Raw genomic sequence first — 19,850 nt, 5'->3', positions numbered from 1 at the left:
TACTGAGTTCTATGCTATATCACTGGGAATCGAACCCGTGACAAGTGGCAAAAGGCGCGCACTAGACCGGCGGGGTGGCCATCTTAAGAGAATCGTAAGGTTCATATGTTAAATATTCATTGAAGGATTACATTCTTTTTAGATAATCAGATCGGGTTAATTAGAAAACTTAAATTATTAAAAATGAAATAAAATTGAAGAATACTAAAAAGAATAAACCCGACTTCATTTCATAACACATTCAGCAATTAAATAATTCTAAATGGAGGATTATAGCATTTATACCTTGCAACTAATGACATGGCAACAGGAAAGGGATTCATTTTCTTGCTGCCCATCAGGTATTCGCCTGTCGTCTTCTGTTTCTGTCCAAAACAACCATAGTAAATACCAATCACAGCAGAGAGCGCCAACATCAAACAGAACACCAAGTAATCGGCCCAACCGAACATCTTCATATCGACCGCCATTTTGAATATAAATTAATGAAATTCTCCAGAATGAATATGATTTGCTCTGTAATAAAAGAAAGGTAAAAATGAAACAGCACAAAAATCTTCCTCCAACAGTTTCTAACAGACAGAAAAAAAAGTATATGTGGTACGAACAACTTACCTTTCGTGTGGTAAAGCAGAATGGTACGTTACTCCAAGTTTATCGACGGGAATAGTGTTGCCACCAGACGAGACGAGACGAGACGTCTTGTGTTTCGAAAATGCAAACACACTTTTTGAATTTGTTTAAAGATTTATTAACTTGGAATAAATTAATTGCCTTCGGAATGTTAACTAGCGTTTATTATTTCAAATGAGGACTATCCTACAAAGAACAGGGAATACCTAAAGTTATTTTTTAAACGAGTCTTAGAAACAGCTTTCATTTCCACTTTTCATTTGATTCAAGTTTTATTATTTTCTGTTAGTGCTCCAAATTCAAGTACAATGTTAAAGCAATTATTGAGATCAGTGTTTCAGAAGATTTCATTGCTTGGAATCCTTGGATGGTGGAAATATCTATGTATAAAAATCCTGTTGTAGAAGTCCAAGTTCTCTTAATGGCAATTTTATCAGTAACTAACCACTGTTTCAAGGTCTTTCTCGTTCCGAACAAAGACATAAACGTGTCAGCCTTTTTTGGTAATGAGTTTTGAGAAGATGCTGGTTTGACAATTTAATTTAGTTTTTTTTTTATTGTTTTATGATGTTATTCAAACCTAAGCCATTTTTGAAATTGGAAAGTCACATAGGCACCAAAGGGTCTGAAGAAAGGATTTCAGAATAAGTGGATAAGGCTTACCTTTCGACTGTACAGACTGTGTTGATAAGTATTCCTGTCTTAGTAATTCAATACTGGTTCAATCGAAACTAAATCTTTGTTATTTTATGATGATAGTCGTTAGGGATGCACGCGAGACGCGAGAAGTCTAGTCTCGTCTTGCATTTGCGAGACAAGACACGAGACGAGAGTGAAAATTTTATGCGAGACGCGAGACGAGACTAAACCATGCGAGACGAGACGCTAGACGAGACTCGGTTAAGTCTCGCACGAGAAGTCTCGCGAGACTTCTCGCAGTCTCGCAACATTTATGACTTCCATTTAATTGTATATTTAGTGATTTTACATTTATTGAGTTTTCTAAGTTAAGCGTTAATGCCTCCAGGAAGAAAAAAGTGATTGAGGCAATAGACATTTTATGAGATTTATTATTATTCAAGGTTAATTTTCAGAATTAAAGAATTCTTTAATTCCTAAATATCATTAAAAAAGAAAAGCTTTGTAAATTGGAAATTTATTACAGCATCGATTGAGGACTTTATTTTGCGACACAAACACATACACGCGGGCGCGCACGAATACATGAACTTCTGTTTTTGGTCTGAAAAGCGAATAAGACTCCCTATTGCTGCGAAATGTGATATTTCTGTAGTTTGTCTTTTTCACATTACTACTAGCGATTAATGTATAGGGATGGCGGGGAAATCCCCTCTCGTCAAAGTTTATCCCCGGCCCGGCTCGCAGAAATAACATGATATTTTTACATGGAATAAGTATTTTCTTTCTATATATTTGTCAAAAACATCCCCCTCTAGTTCGGAAGTTTAATTCAAACACTGGTTTGGTAGGATGGCCCTATAGGTTTGGTGGGAGATGGTAGGAATGGCCCTATATCTGTCAGTAATTTTATTTTCTAGATCTGACAACACTATACAAGTTGAAAGCGAAAGTTGATAAAATGCGAATTTTGGCAACACTGCAGTTAGTTCAACTGTATGATCTGGAAATTGATCCAGAAAGCTTTTTTCGTATCAAGTATAGTTTGTTGGATATTTTGATTCTCGCAATTGTTAACATATTGCGTTATCCACAAGTCCGTTGACACAAGTAATGTTATTCCTTCGTGGTTGGTGTAAAGGGAGATAGGCGACAGTAGATGGCAGCACTCTTCTCCTACACAAGTAACGTATTTTTATATTTTCTCTGCTGCTTCCACAAATTTAATGCTACAGAGTTTAAACTTTCTGAAAAGAAAGTTCAAACCTATTCTAAGGGAACAATCCGTGTCAATTTTGGATATTGTGACGTTAGAGCATTCCTCGGACTAGAAGCAGGCAAAGACAGGTTGAAATCCGGTTAATAAAGACGAAGAAATTTACATATTGATATAGTAAAAGGATCCGGGTTTTTGTTCAATGAGTTCAGAAAAACATATACGGAAACGTTATATTCTTTATGTCCTAATTACATTGGCGATTTTTCTTTCGGATCAAAAATGTGCCCGCATGGCATACTGGAAAATATTGCTGGAGACCTCTAAGCTGGAAAACAATGTTGGATCCAGTAACAATTTATGCTGGTTTTGCTGTAAATTATGATAGTAATTTGATGAAAATTAATGGCCCAGCAATCAAATTCCAGCACAACTTTTCTTTTAATTTGGAGCGGAGGGGACACAAGTTCGGATACCATGTTGAACTCTAGGTTCCGTCTCCTTAGGATGTTATTAACATTCATCCCATGGAAAGCAATGGCAAACCACCATGGATCCACCTTGCCAAGGGACTTTTAGGTCAAATACTTGCCTTCGGACAGAATATCACATCACAATTCATTAACAACCATAGAATAACACATTGCAAAATTTTTACCCAGAATATATGCGAGACTGCGAGACCATGCGAGAAAGTCTCGCGCAAGACGCGAAATGAGACTCAAAATCATATGCGAGATGCGAGACGAGACTTCACATTTGCGAGACGAGTCGAGACACTAGACGAGACCAACATTTGAGGCTGCGAGACGAGACGAGACTTTCCATTTCTCGTCTCGTCTCGTCTGGCGTGCATCCCTAGTAGTCGTGTTGTATGTTGTGCTTTGTAACCAAATCAAACAGGAGCGTCATTTCAGATTTGGTTGGGGGAAGGGCAAGACCCCTTGATATAAGTCAAATTTCGCATTTTTTTACTGGTTTACTACTATTCTATTGATAAAACTATATACACTTCAAACTCAGGGAGAGCAATCGCCCCCCCCCATGCCTTCTAATTGACGTCCCTGAAACCAAACTTGATTAAAAATTGTAATATTAACCACTTGATATAACATGTAATTTTTGTGGGCTTCAGCCGCTCTAGTGTTGCCACGAGACGGGACATTTCTTGTGCCTTGTCTCGGGTTGTCTCGTCCCGTGGCAACACTACACGGGAATTTTTTTAGAAATTCACCTACCATGTGATGAACCAGTATTATAAGACACTCCAGCTTTAAATGAGGTTTCTAAAACAATGCACACATATGCTACATTCATATATACCATAAATCCCAAAAGAGTTAAGAGAATATGACTATAACACTCACGCGCTTGAATTTAAACGAGTGATATGCTGTAGAATTATTATCTTGTATATATAATGGCTTCTGATAGGTCTCTCTGACAACCATATTGTCTTCCAGCAAAGGATTGAAAGATTCTTATTCTCTGAAGTACAAAATCCTCAGATGAGAATTTTCATGTCTTGACGTTCAACGATTTGAGATACGTGACAATTACATATTTTCATGAATGCTTTGAAGGAGCAGGGTGGTTCAGTGGTAGAGAGCTTGCCTGTGCTCCGTGGTGTGGCTGGTTCGATTCCCGGCCAAGTAACTTTGTGGGTTTTCCGTGTTCTTGGGTTTTCTCAGGGGTACTCCCGTTTCCTCCCACTTTTCATTCTACCAATTCTTCCGTCATCATTCACTTTCTTTAATCATTGTCTTCCTTAGCTGAAAGGGCATAACTGTGAGATGTTATCCTGAAATAATGAATGTCTGGAGTGGTAACATAAGGTCTTTTTAATTTTGGGAAACATGAATACGTTATTAACTCGATGAATTCAATATGACTGATACGGGGCGGAGGGGGGGGGGTGAAGCTAATTTGTTGGCTGGGGTGAAACACTGAAAGTTCGATGATTGTCCCCATAATTACCATAAAATGGAATAAATCTACAATTTGCGTATACGAAACTGATTTACCCAGAGTCTCAACTCCTAGAAACAAACTTCGTTGAACGTAGTCAAGAGGATCATGTGAAGAAGTTTGAATTTGTCAACTGCTAAAACATGCTTGCTGCCTGTCTCTTCGCATTCTACAATTATAAAAGTTTGTTTCAATAATAGCAAGTTGGATATGGATAACCGCCGTTAACTTCACCGTCACCCCTGAAGATATTAACGGTGTAACTCCTTTAAGGAACTCAGTCAAGATAATTCAGTAGAATAGTTACATATCCGTTAACTATAGGCAACCAACATAACTTTATTACTATGCAGGTTGCATAGAAGCTAGGGAATGTGATACATTTTAAACGGGATTTGGATAGCTACTGTTAAAATCACGTTATCCGTGAAGATCTTAACAGATTGGCTTCATTAACAAACTTTGCCGAGATAATCACCCTGCCTGTCTATTGTAAAAACATAATTCGTAATTTCATCTTCGTTGAAGAGTTATCGTGAGGAATATCTAACGTGCGTGCTGATATAATCATCTTGTAATATTCACTACTGTAATCGTAGTAAAGATAGCAAACTTATAGAAATATCATTTCACAAGGATAACGATTTCCCTTTAAATATGAAATGAAATCGTTCCACGTTTATTTCATTTGAGCTAAAAGAGATAGATGATTATTATAATGGCAAGTGATTATTATAGAAGAGTCCCTGTAATATAGGTTCCTGTTACCACGGCATGGCGCGTCCACAGGTTGCGGATCGAGGAGAAGGTCTCTTGATATAGAAGTTAGCAGTGAACATATTGAATAAGCAGTCGTTTACAGACAAGGAGTGGTCCTCCAGCTTGGGAGTTTGGCGTGAGGCACTGGTACTGTAATAAAAAAAAAAAAAAAACTTTTTCAGAAACATTTACGGAAGCCTCAGACCAGGACAGACAAGTTGGCACGACCTCAGCAGCAAAGTAGAAACTGGATCTAGTTGGATAAGGATAGAAGTCAGTGGCGAGCTTTTGTGAACGTGGCATTGAACCTCCGGGTTCCATAGGCCATAGAATTAGAGTTAGTTATTATAGATGAGTTGGTGGAAGGAAATGGGAGAAACTACGACAATGTTGTCCATCAGAAGCTGAAATGGCATCAGATCGACCCAGAAACTTCTCGGAACTAACTAAACTAACTCTATGGCCTATGGAACACGGAGGTTAAATGCTGCGTTCACAAAGGTTCTCCACTAACTTCTATCCTTAGCCAACTGAATCCAGTTTCTACTTTGTATTCCTATTTCTACCAGATCCATCCTAATATTCTTCTTCTATCTGCGCCTAGGTCTTCCTAATGGTCGTTTTCCAATTGGACGTTCAGTTAAACAGGTACCCCTCGTACCAGAGGTAGACTAAGTGCTCTTATCACTTTTTTTTATATAAAAAGCTTCCTTGTAACAGGGATACTTTACACTTATTTGTCTTTTAATTAATATATATTCTTAAGTTGTATTTAATTCAATCCGATACACAAACACAGAAATTTTGAGGACGTTAGAAACTTTCAATGCTCATAGGAGAACTCGAACGTAAAATGGATTTCGCCTTTCGCCTAGCACCTGAAACCGCTCGATTAGTAGCACTGAACTCTTAAATAGGCTTATGAAGTTGGTTTACTTAAGGTGTGATAGAAATTCACTTACACAGATCACAACTACTGGACAAATTAGTTTATGGGGACGTATTCGGAGAACTTATTTGGCTCGGGAGAGGCGTGATTTTGTCTAATGATATTCATCAACTTTGGAGGTGAGTGGGGGCCACGATAATTCAGTATTAGAGCGTTCACCTCTGGTGCATGGGGTCCTTGATTCGATCCTAGCTCACGCGAAGTGAATCTCGTGATGGACAAACCCCGTGTGCGTGGGTTTTCTCGGGGTTCTCCCGCATCCTCACACTTTCTTCGTCCCACCATTTCACTCATCACCATCTCCTTTAGCCTAGCGGGCATAATCGTGGGACGTAAAACTTAAAGATTTTATTTTGGAGGCGGGTTTATAATTTACAGAAGCAAGAAAACGAAGAAAAGAAATCACTTAAGGTTAACATTTTGAGAAATTGGGAATTCCACTGAATTTCAAATTTTACGTATCAGCTACTTTTCTGATACAGAAGGCGGAGATGGAGATTCAAAGAATATTTTCCAGTAATCTAATCTCTTGCTATGTGAAGTAGGGCACTTCTGCTAGTCAATTTATAAAACAAAGACGCAATTTGTTTATCGCTTTAGAACAATTGTTTCCATTATTACGTTATAATGAATATTTATAGCCTATGATTTAATTAATACATTATCATTTTATCATAAGTTCTTGGACTTTGCTTTCTTTCCAATATGGAAGATTGCAACAAAAGGTAAGAGCGATTATTGGATTATAAAGCGTAGGTGAGCTCCCACCGTTCGACTCAATATGGATTATGTATCCGTCTGTTTGGCTATTCGTTGATAACTTTCGTCAGAATTATCCGATATTAATGAAGCTTGGCGTATGATTTCTTTCGCTTGTTGAAAATAATTTACTGCCTGAGGGTTGAAATTCGTCGAGAATAATGGAATTAAAAGGACGTAAAATGAACTCCACATTAGAAATTTAAATACTATAATAACAAAAAGATTTTATAATATAGATTTAATTTTAAAAAGTAGTATACAATTTTAATGATACATAGCATATATTTTACTTACAGCTTACCAATCGTTAATATTCCTTGAGGTTGACATTGGGGAAGGATAAGGGTCTTAAAGAATAGGTGTACCCTCAGGATTTTAGGGTGTAGGATATAACCCTGAGAATATTTTGGGGGACATAATTTTCCATTGCAAATGATCAAACTAGTTATTAATAAATTGGAGGAAACAAAAGTACGTTTGGGGGTAGATTGGTAATTTTGGAGGTTGTACTCAAACTCTTGTGGGAAATGGGCATCCCTGTTAAAGGGTAAACTTACCCCATTGCAAGTTTTGTCGTATAGATGAGAGAAGAAACTTACCCCATTGCAAGTTTTGTCGTGTAGATGGGAGAATAAAGTTACCTTTCATTTCAGAGTAACTTATGAAATGATGAATTGAAAATGAAATATTTCAGTTTAACGTCCCACGATTATGCCCATTTTAGATTAAGGCAAGTGGACGATAAAAAATTAGTGGAATGAGAAAGAGAGAAGAAACGGGAATACCGAGGGAAATCCCAAGGACACAATCTTGTCCACTAGGGATCTAGGGATCCCACGCACCAGATGTAAGCACTCTACCACTGACCCAGCGTGCCTCCTAAAATAAAATGATGATTTGAGTTTGATGTAATACAACGCATATTATTCTAGAGGTTTTAGACTAAACCCAACCCCTAACTGTGGTATCGATAAAAAAAAATATATGATTAATTTACTTCTTCATTAAAAAAAAAAAACAACTTTAAAATAAATTTCCTAAATATTCGCTTTTTTTATGATTGTATGTGCTTTGTTTGCGATTTAGGACTTACCGAAATGATTTGCGGTTAATATTAATTAGACTGCATCTAACAAAGCTTAGGATAAGCTGTAGTTGGACAGATAAATCACTTCAACACACCGGCCTTCAGCGATGTTGCTTTCTGGACCCTCGTCCAATTTTTCTTAAAAACTTGGACGCCGAGTCAGCTAGTCAGCACTAAATCAGCACTAAATCACTCAGTCACAGAGAATCAAGAACGGAATCAGGCCAACAGTAGACATGGCATGTCAGCAGTTTAGTCACATGTAGAGTTGCCAACGAGACGAGATGAGACGAGACACAACTCTTCCAATAGAAATAGATACACTTCCCGAGAGGAGAGAGCCTTAACTGTTGTCTTGTATTCAACTCTAGCAACATGAAAACACTAAAAATGAAAGAGTGCGTAGGTTGTGAATGCACAAGATACAGTGATTTTCTTCGTAATTACTTGACCACATAAACCGTGTTAACTAAGTTGCTTTTACGATGTTGTTGTTACATCAACGCAACGTCATTGGCGGAGGCAAATATATGTGTATATGTTCCTTCGCCTTTCCTTAGCCTCTAGTATTATGCCCTTCTTCGCTTGTCACCTAGAAACTATCTCAGTTACTTGCCACATGCCAAATGGTGCAACAGCGACGCTGCAAGCACACCCAAACGGCAACCGTTGCATTAGAGTACCCAACCTGCTAGTTTGACCCTAAACATAAAATATTTTTACCCAGGACAAGGCAGAATCACACCACGAATTGCAAAAAGTGAAAGTGCTAATATAAATAACAAGGGTCAAGAGACTTATATTCTTTCCTTTGTTTGTATATTTTTGTCTCTCACATAACGAGTTCTCTCCATGAATTCTGAAGATGAAATTAATAAATAATTTTTGTAACTTGGAAATTAAATATATTGAATTACAAAACACGGAATAACATAGTGCTTATCAGGTCACTTTCAGTGGCGGATTTAGAAGGTAAAAACAAAGGGGTCCAGCAAGAACTGAGTTATGATAGGTATATTATGAGTTTACTATAAACTTTCAAAAATATATAAATAAAAGCTTAAATTATTTTCGTCATTATTAGAAAAAACTGGGGTGCCTGGGCCCCCCGGTCCCGGGCTAGATTCGCCACTGGTCATTTGGCCTTTCTATTCCACTCGGCATAACAAAACCTCAAGGAAAGCTAAGAAAATAAAATTTCAATTGTGTATCATAACGTGACAAATTACAATATTAGTATTAATAATTACAGGTGAGCGAAAGTAAACTTTTAATTTGGACAGGATAGATAGGAACATTTTCTATGACCTTCTTCAAAAAATAGGCAGACACACGGACATAAGCTCATTTCCTTTTGCTTTCAAGCTCATCAAAAGTTAACCCCTTTCTGCATGAGTTTTTCTTTTAGCGAAAAAAAATCAGTATTGGAAATCCTCGTATGGGAACTTGAAAAATGAATTAAAACTTGAATTTTAGATTCTTCACTTAATTCTGACGAGAAATAAGTAAGTGCCATATATGACACACTTACAACTCACAAAGAACATGCCAGATGACACCAAAATCTCTTATTCATACACGTCAATATCTCACACAGCAGACAAAACAGTCATTTGATGTCTTTGATAAATCACAAAAAAGCTAAAGTGAAAAAAGGGTATGTGCCATATATGGCACGGCATGCGGTAAGGGGTTAAGCGTTTACTTTAATAGATTTATTCATTTCCCTGGTCCATAATTACTATTTACCGGATGTGAAGGTTGCATTTCGTGCAAAGCACTCTGTGAACCTCGGTGGCCTGTCCATCATCCTGGAGATTGGCCAATTCCTAATCGGCCATGGTAATGGAGTAAAGCACCATCTTACATAAGTATCAGCTAGCACTCATCTTTCCATGTGAAGATTATGGACGTACACTCACGTCCAAGGTTATTGTCGCATGTCTATAAATATGTTGTTGTAGGAATATAGTTTGATAACGAATTCGCCCGGTATTTCTTATAATGTTAGTATGTGTATAATCAGCAAAGACATGTATGTCGCAAATTTCATGTCAAAAGAGCAGTAAATAAGAACAATAGAACGAAAATGAATTTTTCTTGTTCATTTAACAACATTTTGTTTTACTCATTGTAATTTTCGTATTTATAACTCTTTTCCCATGAAATTTACTACAAATATACATTTCCCTATTATATACATAGTATCAGTATTAATAGTACCCTGCAAAATCATTATCAAATTATATTTTTACAAGAAGACAGTTATATGTAGATATGCGACAATCATTTTGGACATGAATGTACAAGTGTTTGAAATATTTCCAAGTAATGTAGAGCGTTACGGATACATTGTACGTAGTAAATAGAATGTAAAAATATAAGAAGATATTCTGTACAAAACTGTCATTTTTGTCTTCTTGTATGTTTATCTAACCTCCTCTGGGATATCTTCATCAGACAAATAATGATGATCAATCTCTGTTAACGAATCCTGATACCAAAAACAACTTCAACGTTTCAGAGAATATTAATGAACATGTTACACAGAGAAAAAAGTCACTGCTGTTCAGTTCTAGATGAACCTGCCAAACGTATGGTTTTGACAACTGAAGATAGTTAGATGTCTGTTGTGAAGTTGGCAATAAGTAGTATACCAGATGTTGTGTTGCCTGTGTTACTGGACGCATATAGTCCAACAGTATGGCAGGAAGGTACTTACCAGTCAATCTGGCTGAGACATTTGGATAAGTTTGGCAAAATACATTCAACGATATATGGCTCATTTACCATCTCCATACGTTTGGTAGGTTCATCTGGAACTGAACAGCAGTTACATTTTTCTCTGCGTAGTATATTCTTCCTTCCTTCTATGTAAGAATTTTTCCACAAAGGTGTATAGGCCTTGAGTCTTTAGAAAGCGGAAACAATTCTTTGGCGTAACGAGTGTTCTACGGTAGATACTGTAACTCTTCATGAAGCACAACACCAAGCATGACCAGCGAAATCTAACTTCTCTTCCCTACAGTTTCACGGAGTTGGAAGGACTTTGATTGGTTATCTGTTGGAGTTCCCTCAGTTCTTCCTTCGACCATGACGATGGAGACCTACCAGTTGGCTGGAAATCCGCTACACTTCTGCAAGCTGTTAAGTTTTCTGTCACAGTTTTTGATAATTTTTCTATCTGGAAGAGGCCGTCTATCAAGTTGGCTCCTTTATCACCATTGCACCTGGGCAACACACATCTTGCAGCGATTTTATCTCTTACTTCAATAGACAGACGACTAGTTATATCTCTTTTATGAAAGAAATAATAATATATAAATATGAAAGAAATGAAAAATCATAAACATGACATGTATTTACAATAAACAAGTTAACTTTTGACAACTTTCATTAACTTAAAATCTCACTTGGTTTTATCCTTACAAAATCAGACTAACGATAAAGAAGGTGAAATACCATGAATCGAAACCAATTGGTTAACAACTTTACACTTAAGTGTATATAAGAGTCTGTGTTTGTTTTACACTTCCTGTACTACGAAAAGGTTATGAAGGACATAACTTATTATTAACGGGGCTGCAAACAGTGACAGAGCTTGAATCTGGTGTAGTTGGTGGGTGCATATGTATATATCATCATGTAAGATCAATCCTCACAATACAGACATTCCCACTAAAGGGTCTATCTGGTTGCAATGGTGTGAAGGGACTTTGTGGAAGGTGGCTAAGATTCGGTTCAAGTGTTGAAGATACTATGTAGATTCTATTCCAAAAGCAAATTGCACTAAAATGGATGGAACATGGTCAAGAAATATGAAATATTAACATTAATGTCAATGGAAAATTATTGAAAAACAAATAATTTCTCCACTTATCTCAAAAAAGACGAAAGAAGGAGATGGCTGAAATTCAGCTTAAATACACTGAAAAAGTATATGTGGTGTACGTAAAATCGTATGTTACATTTGTAAATCCTGTAGTTTTGGACTTAACGTACAGCAAACGTAAACGCATGTTTCATAATACTTTCTGTATAAGAGTTCCATCTGTACGTACTTTCCGTATGAAATAATAAAGGCGGTCAGGATCTCACATACAAATGAACATACAGTTGATGAAGGTATATATATATGGAAGACTGTTAGATATCAGACATCCTGCAACGGCATGATGTAAAATCTAAGGGCACTGCCTATGTAGCATACGGATAATGTGTGCTCCGTAGTGATTTGTGTAGTAAGCAAGAGGATTCCGTATATTTGTACAATATGCCGCTGTCCGGAAAACGGATTTTTCTCAGTGTATAGAAGGAACTATGTACATTCCACATTCAGAAAAGAAATGGTCCTAAAATGGATGGAACATAGTAAAAAATCACGAAACATAAACATTGAAATCAAGGGAAAATTAATGGAAAAACTGGAGTCGTCCACATAACTCAAAAACTATAATAAGAAGATGGCTATTTAAAAGGTTATTACAAAGACAGAATAAAGAGTTTAAAAACGATGTATAAAATGTGAGGTAACTATGGACAGAACATTGTTAAAAGTCAAGTTGTTTAAGCAAAATCAATAATAATGGTAAAGTATATGCATCTTCTTCGAAATACTTAGGGTGACCCACGCTGAAGTTACGTGTTTGAAACATCTAACATCTGGATTTGGAATCTCCAGACTCGATTTAGCACGCATCATGACTTTGGATCTGATCACGTGACACAATATGTTCCTTATGGCTAGACATCGGATTGTTATGCACTTAAAATTCATGAAATATGCATGCAACTATGCTGTTAAATGTGTTAAGATGTGCACTTAATATGCAGTAACAATGCAATTAAAGAGAGATTTTTCAAATATGCAGCCGAATTGTGACAGTTTAGTGGGTAAAATATAACATCGAAACCTTTACCTTTGTGGGTGAAATATAACTTTACACTTCAGGGACTTCTCTTCAGAATTTATTTTTATGACAGTTACAGTTTATATATTTCTACTTTTTAAAACACAGATTGTAAGATTAAAATAAACAGTGATATGAAAACACGATCTTTAGTTTCTTTTTGCATTTGTATTTTAGGATGCATTTGCATTTGTATTTTAGGAGAGTATTTTACACGAAATAATACGAACCTCATATTTCTGCAGGTTTCCACTTAATAAAATAATAATTAAGGATTTACCCTTTCCCGTAATTAGCCTTACAGTATATAAGATGCTTCTGTTCATTTTTTGGTGTCAGTTGTGACATTTGTGGCCAAAAGATGACCTGTTAACATCGATAAATACTGCTGGAGAATATTTATATAGAGAAGCAAGTTTAGTATCTATGTTTTCTGGCAAGTTGAAATTCAACTCTTGAAGAGTATTTTCGTATGTCTTCGATTGTTTTGTAGTCGCAGTTTCTAGCAAAAACATCTGTCATTTTTTTTTTTTTTTTTTTTTTTTTTTTTGCCACAGAGCGGCCGAATTTACCAGAAACTGACTGAGCTCATACCGAAATTCAACTAGAGTTAAGCATTCACTGAACACCATTCGTCGCGTCTCTTGTTTCTGAATTGATATTGACACGATATTAGATTGTCCTTATCATTATCAGATTTCTCTTAACTCTTGGAAATTGTAAGCATATTTGCTCTGCTGATTCTGTTGCTAACATTATTGGTCCTCCATAGACTAGACATTCTTCCATCTTTCCATGTAAAAAGTCGTTCTGTGGCATAGACATGTAAAGGCATTGAAAATACAAATTAAAATTGGATTTATTCCATACTGTAAGCATACAATTGAAATAGAAACTGATAGGATATGCTGAATATTCTCTTAAACACTAACATCAGGGGCGTCATTTAAGGGGGACAGGGGGGTAATTGCCCCCCCTGAGTTTGAGATTTCTATAGATTTTATCAGTTAAATAGTAGTAAATCAGTGAAATACGCGAAATTTTACTTATATCAAAGGGTCTTGCCCCCCCCAAACAAAATCTGAAATGACGCTCCTGACTAACATATGCTCTAAACTTTGAAATATGCATTTATATGCACTATAGAACTTCAAATTCGAGCTATATTATTGTTGTTAGAAACCCCTACCAAGTTTAACAGAGATGCATGTAAGTAAACAAAACATACATTTGCATTAAAATCCGATGTCTACTTATGGCAAACCGGATAGGCCCCTACCTCGCCTTCAAGAAAGCTGCTTATCAGAACCACATCACCGACTCTTTCTCCATACATATAAAACGTGTGAACCTCTAAAATTTAATAGTTACTTCATCTAACACATTAACCTTAGACATTAACATCGGTAATACTCGTAATCAGGGGTGCCCATCCCCCCAAAGCTGATGGCGCACTCCCCCCAAAACTAATAATCTCTTCCCTCCTCAAAACTCAAGTCCTCTAAAAACAATTGCCCAGTGTAGCAGTAGTTTTTATAGTACTAGTAATTGTTATTTTTGTTGTTGTTTTTATTTCCTGTAGTAGTGTTATAAAATGCTTGTAGTAGTAGTAGGGGCAGTAGTAATTATAAAAATGGCATTACTTTTATTAGTAGTCTTGGTAGTGTACAATATTAAATATGTTCTATAAGGATATTGAAGGGTATAAAAACTTCTACACACTGTGTATGGCACAGGTATTCTTTTTTTTACAATTAGTAGTATTATTTTTTCTTTACAAAATATTGATATAATTCCCTTGTACATGAAAAGTAAGACGCAAGTTACAAGTTATTGAATTTGATACCAAAAGAAAATGTTATCCTCGAAATTAGCCTACAAGAAGAAGTGATATCCAACAAAAAACATTCCTGTAAAAGAGCCAAGTACGAGTGGCCTTAAAAAGAACTGAAATCCCCAAAATAGGGGCCACGTTCTGGTGGACAACAGATACAAACACTCACTGGCTCACTTCAAATTTAGATTTGAAACTTGGCTGTTGTCTGTATAGTTACACTAGCTCACAATTATGTCAAACTACTTTATAATTTTCAACAGACAACATAGGCAAGTTTCAAATCTAAATTTGAAAGTGATTCCCTGAGTGTTTGTAACTGTTGTTCACCAGAACTTGGCGCCATCCTTTCATATAGCAACTTGCGCGGTACTTCATTCATAGAGTTTCTAAGCAGGGGGTAGGGGGATTCATTCTCGAGATTAAAAAAAAATCGCATCGTGTTCCAATGTTATTCTGACGACAGCAAAATTACTTATTCGACATTAGAGTAAAATTCTTCCCCAATTTTTTTTTATTCCCCCCAATTTTTTCTCGATGGCACAACTTGCGCCATTCATCCGTCCTGTGGGCGGCCCTTCTCTCTTAAAACGAACCAACCCTTCCTTTCATACGGCTACTTGCGCGGTACTTCATTCATCAAGTATCGAAGCAGGGGGTGCGGGGGTTCACCCCGGAAAATTTTTGAAAATTAGCTTCTCAAAATCGTGTTCTAATGCTATTCCGACAGTAAAATTGCTAGTTCGAAAGTAGTGTAAAATCCCCCCCAAAATTTTTCTCAATGGCACAGCTTGCGCCATACATCCCCCCTGTGGGCGGCCCTGCTCGTAATAAGCCCCTCTTGCTATTCCATAATTTTTCAGAAACAATGCTACATATTTTGACAATTAACGGCAATCATCAAGTCATTCATAAAAGTAATTTAAGTTTCCTCCTTCCTGTCTTAAAACTCTTAATAAGGTAGGCGATAAACTTATCTTAAGACACCATTACAGCTACTTTCTAAGTGGGTTTCGGGTTATTTTAGACAATGTCAATAAATAATGGTTAATTTCATAGCCTGTTGAAGAAAATAGATTTGCTTTCCTTCTCTCTCGATTTATTCTTGAATATAAGCGCATTTCTAAAGAACACTAAGCATTTTATTTGCTCAATTAATTTGCAAAAGCAAATAAATTTTAACAAATAAAACACAGTTCTGACCAGAGCAGAATGAAATATATTAAAAACTATACTTACAATTGTAAGTATAGTTTTTAATATATTTCATTCTGCTCTGGTCAGAACTGTGTTTTATTTGTTACTCTACTTATCCAGAGCCATGGAGTTTGTTCAAATAAATTTTATGCACGTTTATTTATGCAATTCATAGGGGATTAATGAGGAGAGTAAAACACCCGAGCTATAACCAGAGATATTTTTACCTCCAAACGGTTATTTACTTTTTATTTATCAAGTTCATGTCGGGCAATCCTGCCTTGGTGTAGAATAAATATATTCAAACTATAGCCATGGATCAATGTACCCCCGGGAAATTTTTTAACATGGGTATAAATATTCTTGAGGATAAGATTGTGCTCTTAATGATATTTCCCAATTGACACGAGAATAAAAATATATTTTGTTTTTCGAATTAACGGCCTAGGGCATACGCTTTAGGCCAAAGGAGGCAAATAATTAATGGAAGTGCCGACGTTATCCACCAAAAACTTACGTGGCCTGGAATCGAACAATGGATTGCTCCCACCAGAGATGAACGCTTTACCAATGAGTCACCTTGCCCCTCAGAAAATTGGTGACGTATTCGTTCTGAAAGTTGTGTCTCATCCTGTGAATAAGTTTGCCAATTTTCCAAAAGGGAGACCCGGTTTCGATTTCTGGTGTTAGATGGTATGGTTTAGATTCGACGTTAAGCTATAGATCGACGTCTCACTATATAGCTTCGATGTTGACAGGTGATGGTAAGAATATTCAAACCAGTAATTACATATTCGAAGTAAGAAGTTGTGACACAAGCAAAAATTTAACGCCCTGTATGCGAATGTAGTTTCATGTTGTATTCCTACTATTCATTTTTAAATCTACATTTCTTTTGATTGTGTACTGTTTGGGACATTCATTTTGCCTTTGCACAATAATATTTTAGAAACTCGTGTAAATTATCTAAGAATTTGTTTTAACAATGATTTCAGCTTCCACTGAAGGCATATCAAGGTTATTGGGTTCATCGTTTAATGGATTTTTCATAGTAGAAAAATTCATTCAAGTACAGCATTACTCGCTGGAACAAACATTGCAAAATATACAATTTTAAGCAGACATGCAACCTTACGAAATTCTGAGAAATAAATCCATCTGATGGATTGAAGCGACATTTAGAGTGTTAAGGGAGGAAATGGCCCTACTTCCTGGTCGAACTACTTGCATCACTAGTAAAAAATGTTGTCCCTTAAGTAACACCTAAAATATCTATTCTGTCGTTGGTCAGGGACGTACGCAGGGATGAGGTTTGGGAGTCAAACCCCCGAAATCCAAACTTATCTGTAAATTTAGTCTAATTTTAGAGATAATTTTACATATAATAAGAGATTTTCCTCATATTGAATTTGGAGCCCCGGAAAAGCTGTAACCCCCCAGAAGTAAATCCCTGCTTACATCCTGGATGATGTACAAGAGTGTACACTTTATTTATTATCAAAATTAGATATTTCATTTGCAATACTTCATGAGCATATGAATAGGTAGCTAATTTTAGAGTTGTCCACGAAGGAAGTGTTTAGTCTATCTCGTCTCTAAAAGGTGTCATGAAAGTTGATTTGAGTTGAACGTCCCCTTCAGCAGCGAGGCTATATGAGACGTGGACCTACTGATTAACGTGGAATCCGAACCACGTGAGCTCCCGCCGGGAATCGAACCCGGGTCTCCCACGCCAAAGGCGCGTACGCTAACCGCTGTCTCGACTCGGAAAGTGTATCTATTTCTATTGGAAGAGCTCTGACTCGTGTCATGTTCTGTTCTTTTACCCTTTACTTCATTATTAACATTCATTTTTCATCTTTACTTATAGCTTCAAAAGCAGAAACTTGAGATATAAAATTAAAAGTTAAAAAAAGTCGGGGCAAAATGTGGCTAAGGCCAGATTAAAGTGTATTATAAGACAAAATCGAAAAGCTGGCAGCCCTACCAGTGACTAATGGTTTACTGCACACAGACAATGTAGATGTCTCAGAAAATATTGAAGTAAATAAACTCTGATGAAGACAGTAAAGAGGGTCGGACGAGACTGAAATTTATAAGTGAATCAATTCTGGTAGTTGAAATGGTCAGCATTACATAACCTCTGATACCCCAAGTATAAGTGGTTTTAACCGAATCAGTATTGTTTTGAGTTTAACAATAAATCTTATATTTGAAATTAAACTGATGCCCAATAATACTGTAGGCTTTGCATAACTTCTGATACCTCAAATATATAAGATATGTATTCTCATCAGTGGCGTAGTTACGATTTTGTTTCAGGCGGGGCTTTGCTAACTTTATTCCTGGAAATGTAAAAATTCTGCAAAATATTTCATTCCCTTAAAATAGTAAATAAGATTTCGTGGGGGGGGGGCTTAAGCCCAGAAGCACCCATTAAATACGCCACTGATCCTCACATACCAGAAGTATGTGAGGCATTAACCTCATTAACTTTTTTTAAGGTTTAACCAAACAATCTTGTATTTGAGATTAAATTGTTGCCAAACACAAACAATACCATGCGATTTATATACCCCAAGTATGTGAGCTAAATACTCTCCCATACCCGAAACATGTGAGGTTTCAGCTCACCAATATATTTTTAGATTTAACCAAAAATCTAACCTTTGAAAATCATATATGTTTGGCATAAGTTTAAACAGTAGGTATAATATTGGGTTTATATATCTTCTTAAACCCAGTAGGTTCTAACCTCACCAATATTTTTTGAGATTTTGTCCCCTTCACAAATTGTTAACTTGTAAAGAATATAAAATATCTTTTACGGTCTAAAAGTTCTAACTTGAGCACATATGTCCATGTATGGGATATGAGATATAGATAAACATCATTACTCGTGAAAACAGAAACCGATTGGCTCCATTAATGAAGTCAACGTACAGAATCGTTCTAGGTGTCTATTCGAAAAAAAAAATCGCTTTCGTTCAAGAGTTATTGTGTGACGTAACGGACAAACGTAATAATATTCCAATCTTCTAAAGCCCCTAGCATGATTCTGATAATCCAGTTTAAAATAAAAATACAGATATTTAACTTAATATATTTAATAATAGAAATAAAACATAACAATTCTTACCTGTTTGAGTGAATGTGAAGAAAGCGAAGTAGATGATCTATAATTATAATTATTTACAAAAGTGAATGAACTTATTATAAATTATCACAGCTGACAGGAACACATCCTCACTTTTAGAAAAAAAAAAGTGAACTAAGAATTGCTAGTTTTTGATCTCGGAAGATATAGCCACTCACTTCGAAAGAGTGTCAAAGTTCGCACTGTTTTGTGCAGTGACTTCACGCGGCGATCTTTGACGGAGGTAATAAGTGACGCTAATCCGTCTGCAATTGGCTGAGGGAGTGACTAAGCTCTTCAGTTATGACGCCTGTGTATAAAGTAAGGTTGTCTAATCCTTCTAATTTCTTTTTTCTCATATATATTTTTTTCTATCCTTGATAAAGAAAAGAAACTATTTTGGTGATAACACGTTCAAACTTCGCTTCGAGTGATAACGTTAAACCTTCTCTTTCCTCTTTCTTACGGGAATGACGCGGGAATACTACTCGCTATTTTTTTTCACTGATGAACCCATTGTTTCAATAACATGTATGCGTTAAGTGATCATTCTGATATAAAATAATTATCTATGTTTTTGTGTAAAGGAGTGAGTGATACAACACTTTTCGTCATTCACAGAGAGAAGAAGAAGAACTGAATGGGTGATACAGCTTGTACCTTGTACGAAACGCAAAACATTACAAATACTTCCTTATTTTTGATCAAAACTTATATTAACTTCACTGACACATTAAACTAGAACGTGTTCAATTGAAGT

At 36.3% G+C, this 19,850-nt stretch overlaps 1 protein-coding gene across 1 annotated transcript in view; it reads right to left on the bottom strand.

Moving 5' to 3' along the window:
• The window catches only part of LOC145667740 (sodium-coupled monocarboxylate transporter 2-like), an 86,912-nt gene extending 67,521 nt beyond the window's left edge, over positions 1-19,391 (bottom strand). The window contains exons 1-2 of the mRNA XM_081735183.1: positions 19,094-19,391; positions 286-516 (exon numbers count right to left, since the gene is read on the bottom strand). Of these exons, the coding sequence (XP_081591309.1) occupies positions 286-470 (185 nt within the window). The 5' untranslated portion in view covers positions 471-516; positions 19,094-19,391. The remainder of the gene's footprint in view (positions 1-285; positions 517-19,093) is intronic.
• Positions 19,392-19,850: the final 459 nt, after the last annotated feature.

Source organism: Thermobia domestica, chromosome 13 (genome assembly GCF_964235325.1).
Source record: "Thermobia domestica chromosome 13, izTheDome1.hap1.1, whole genome shotgun sequence".
NCBI lineage: Eukaryota > Metazoa > Arthropoda > Insecta > Zygentoma > Lepismatidae > Thermobia > Thermobia domestica.
This window is presented reverse-complemented; position numbering and strand designations above follow the sequence as displayed.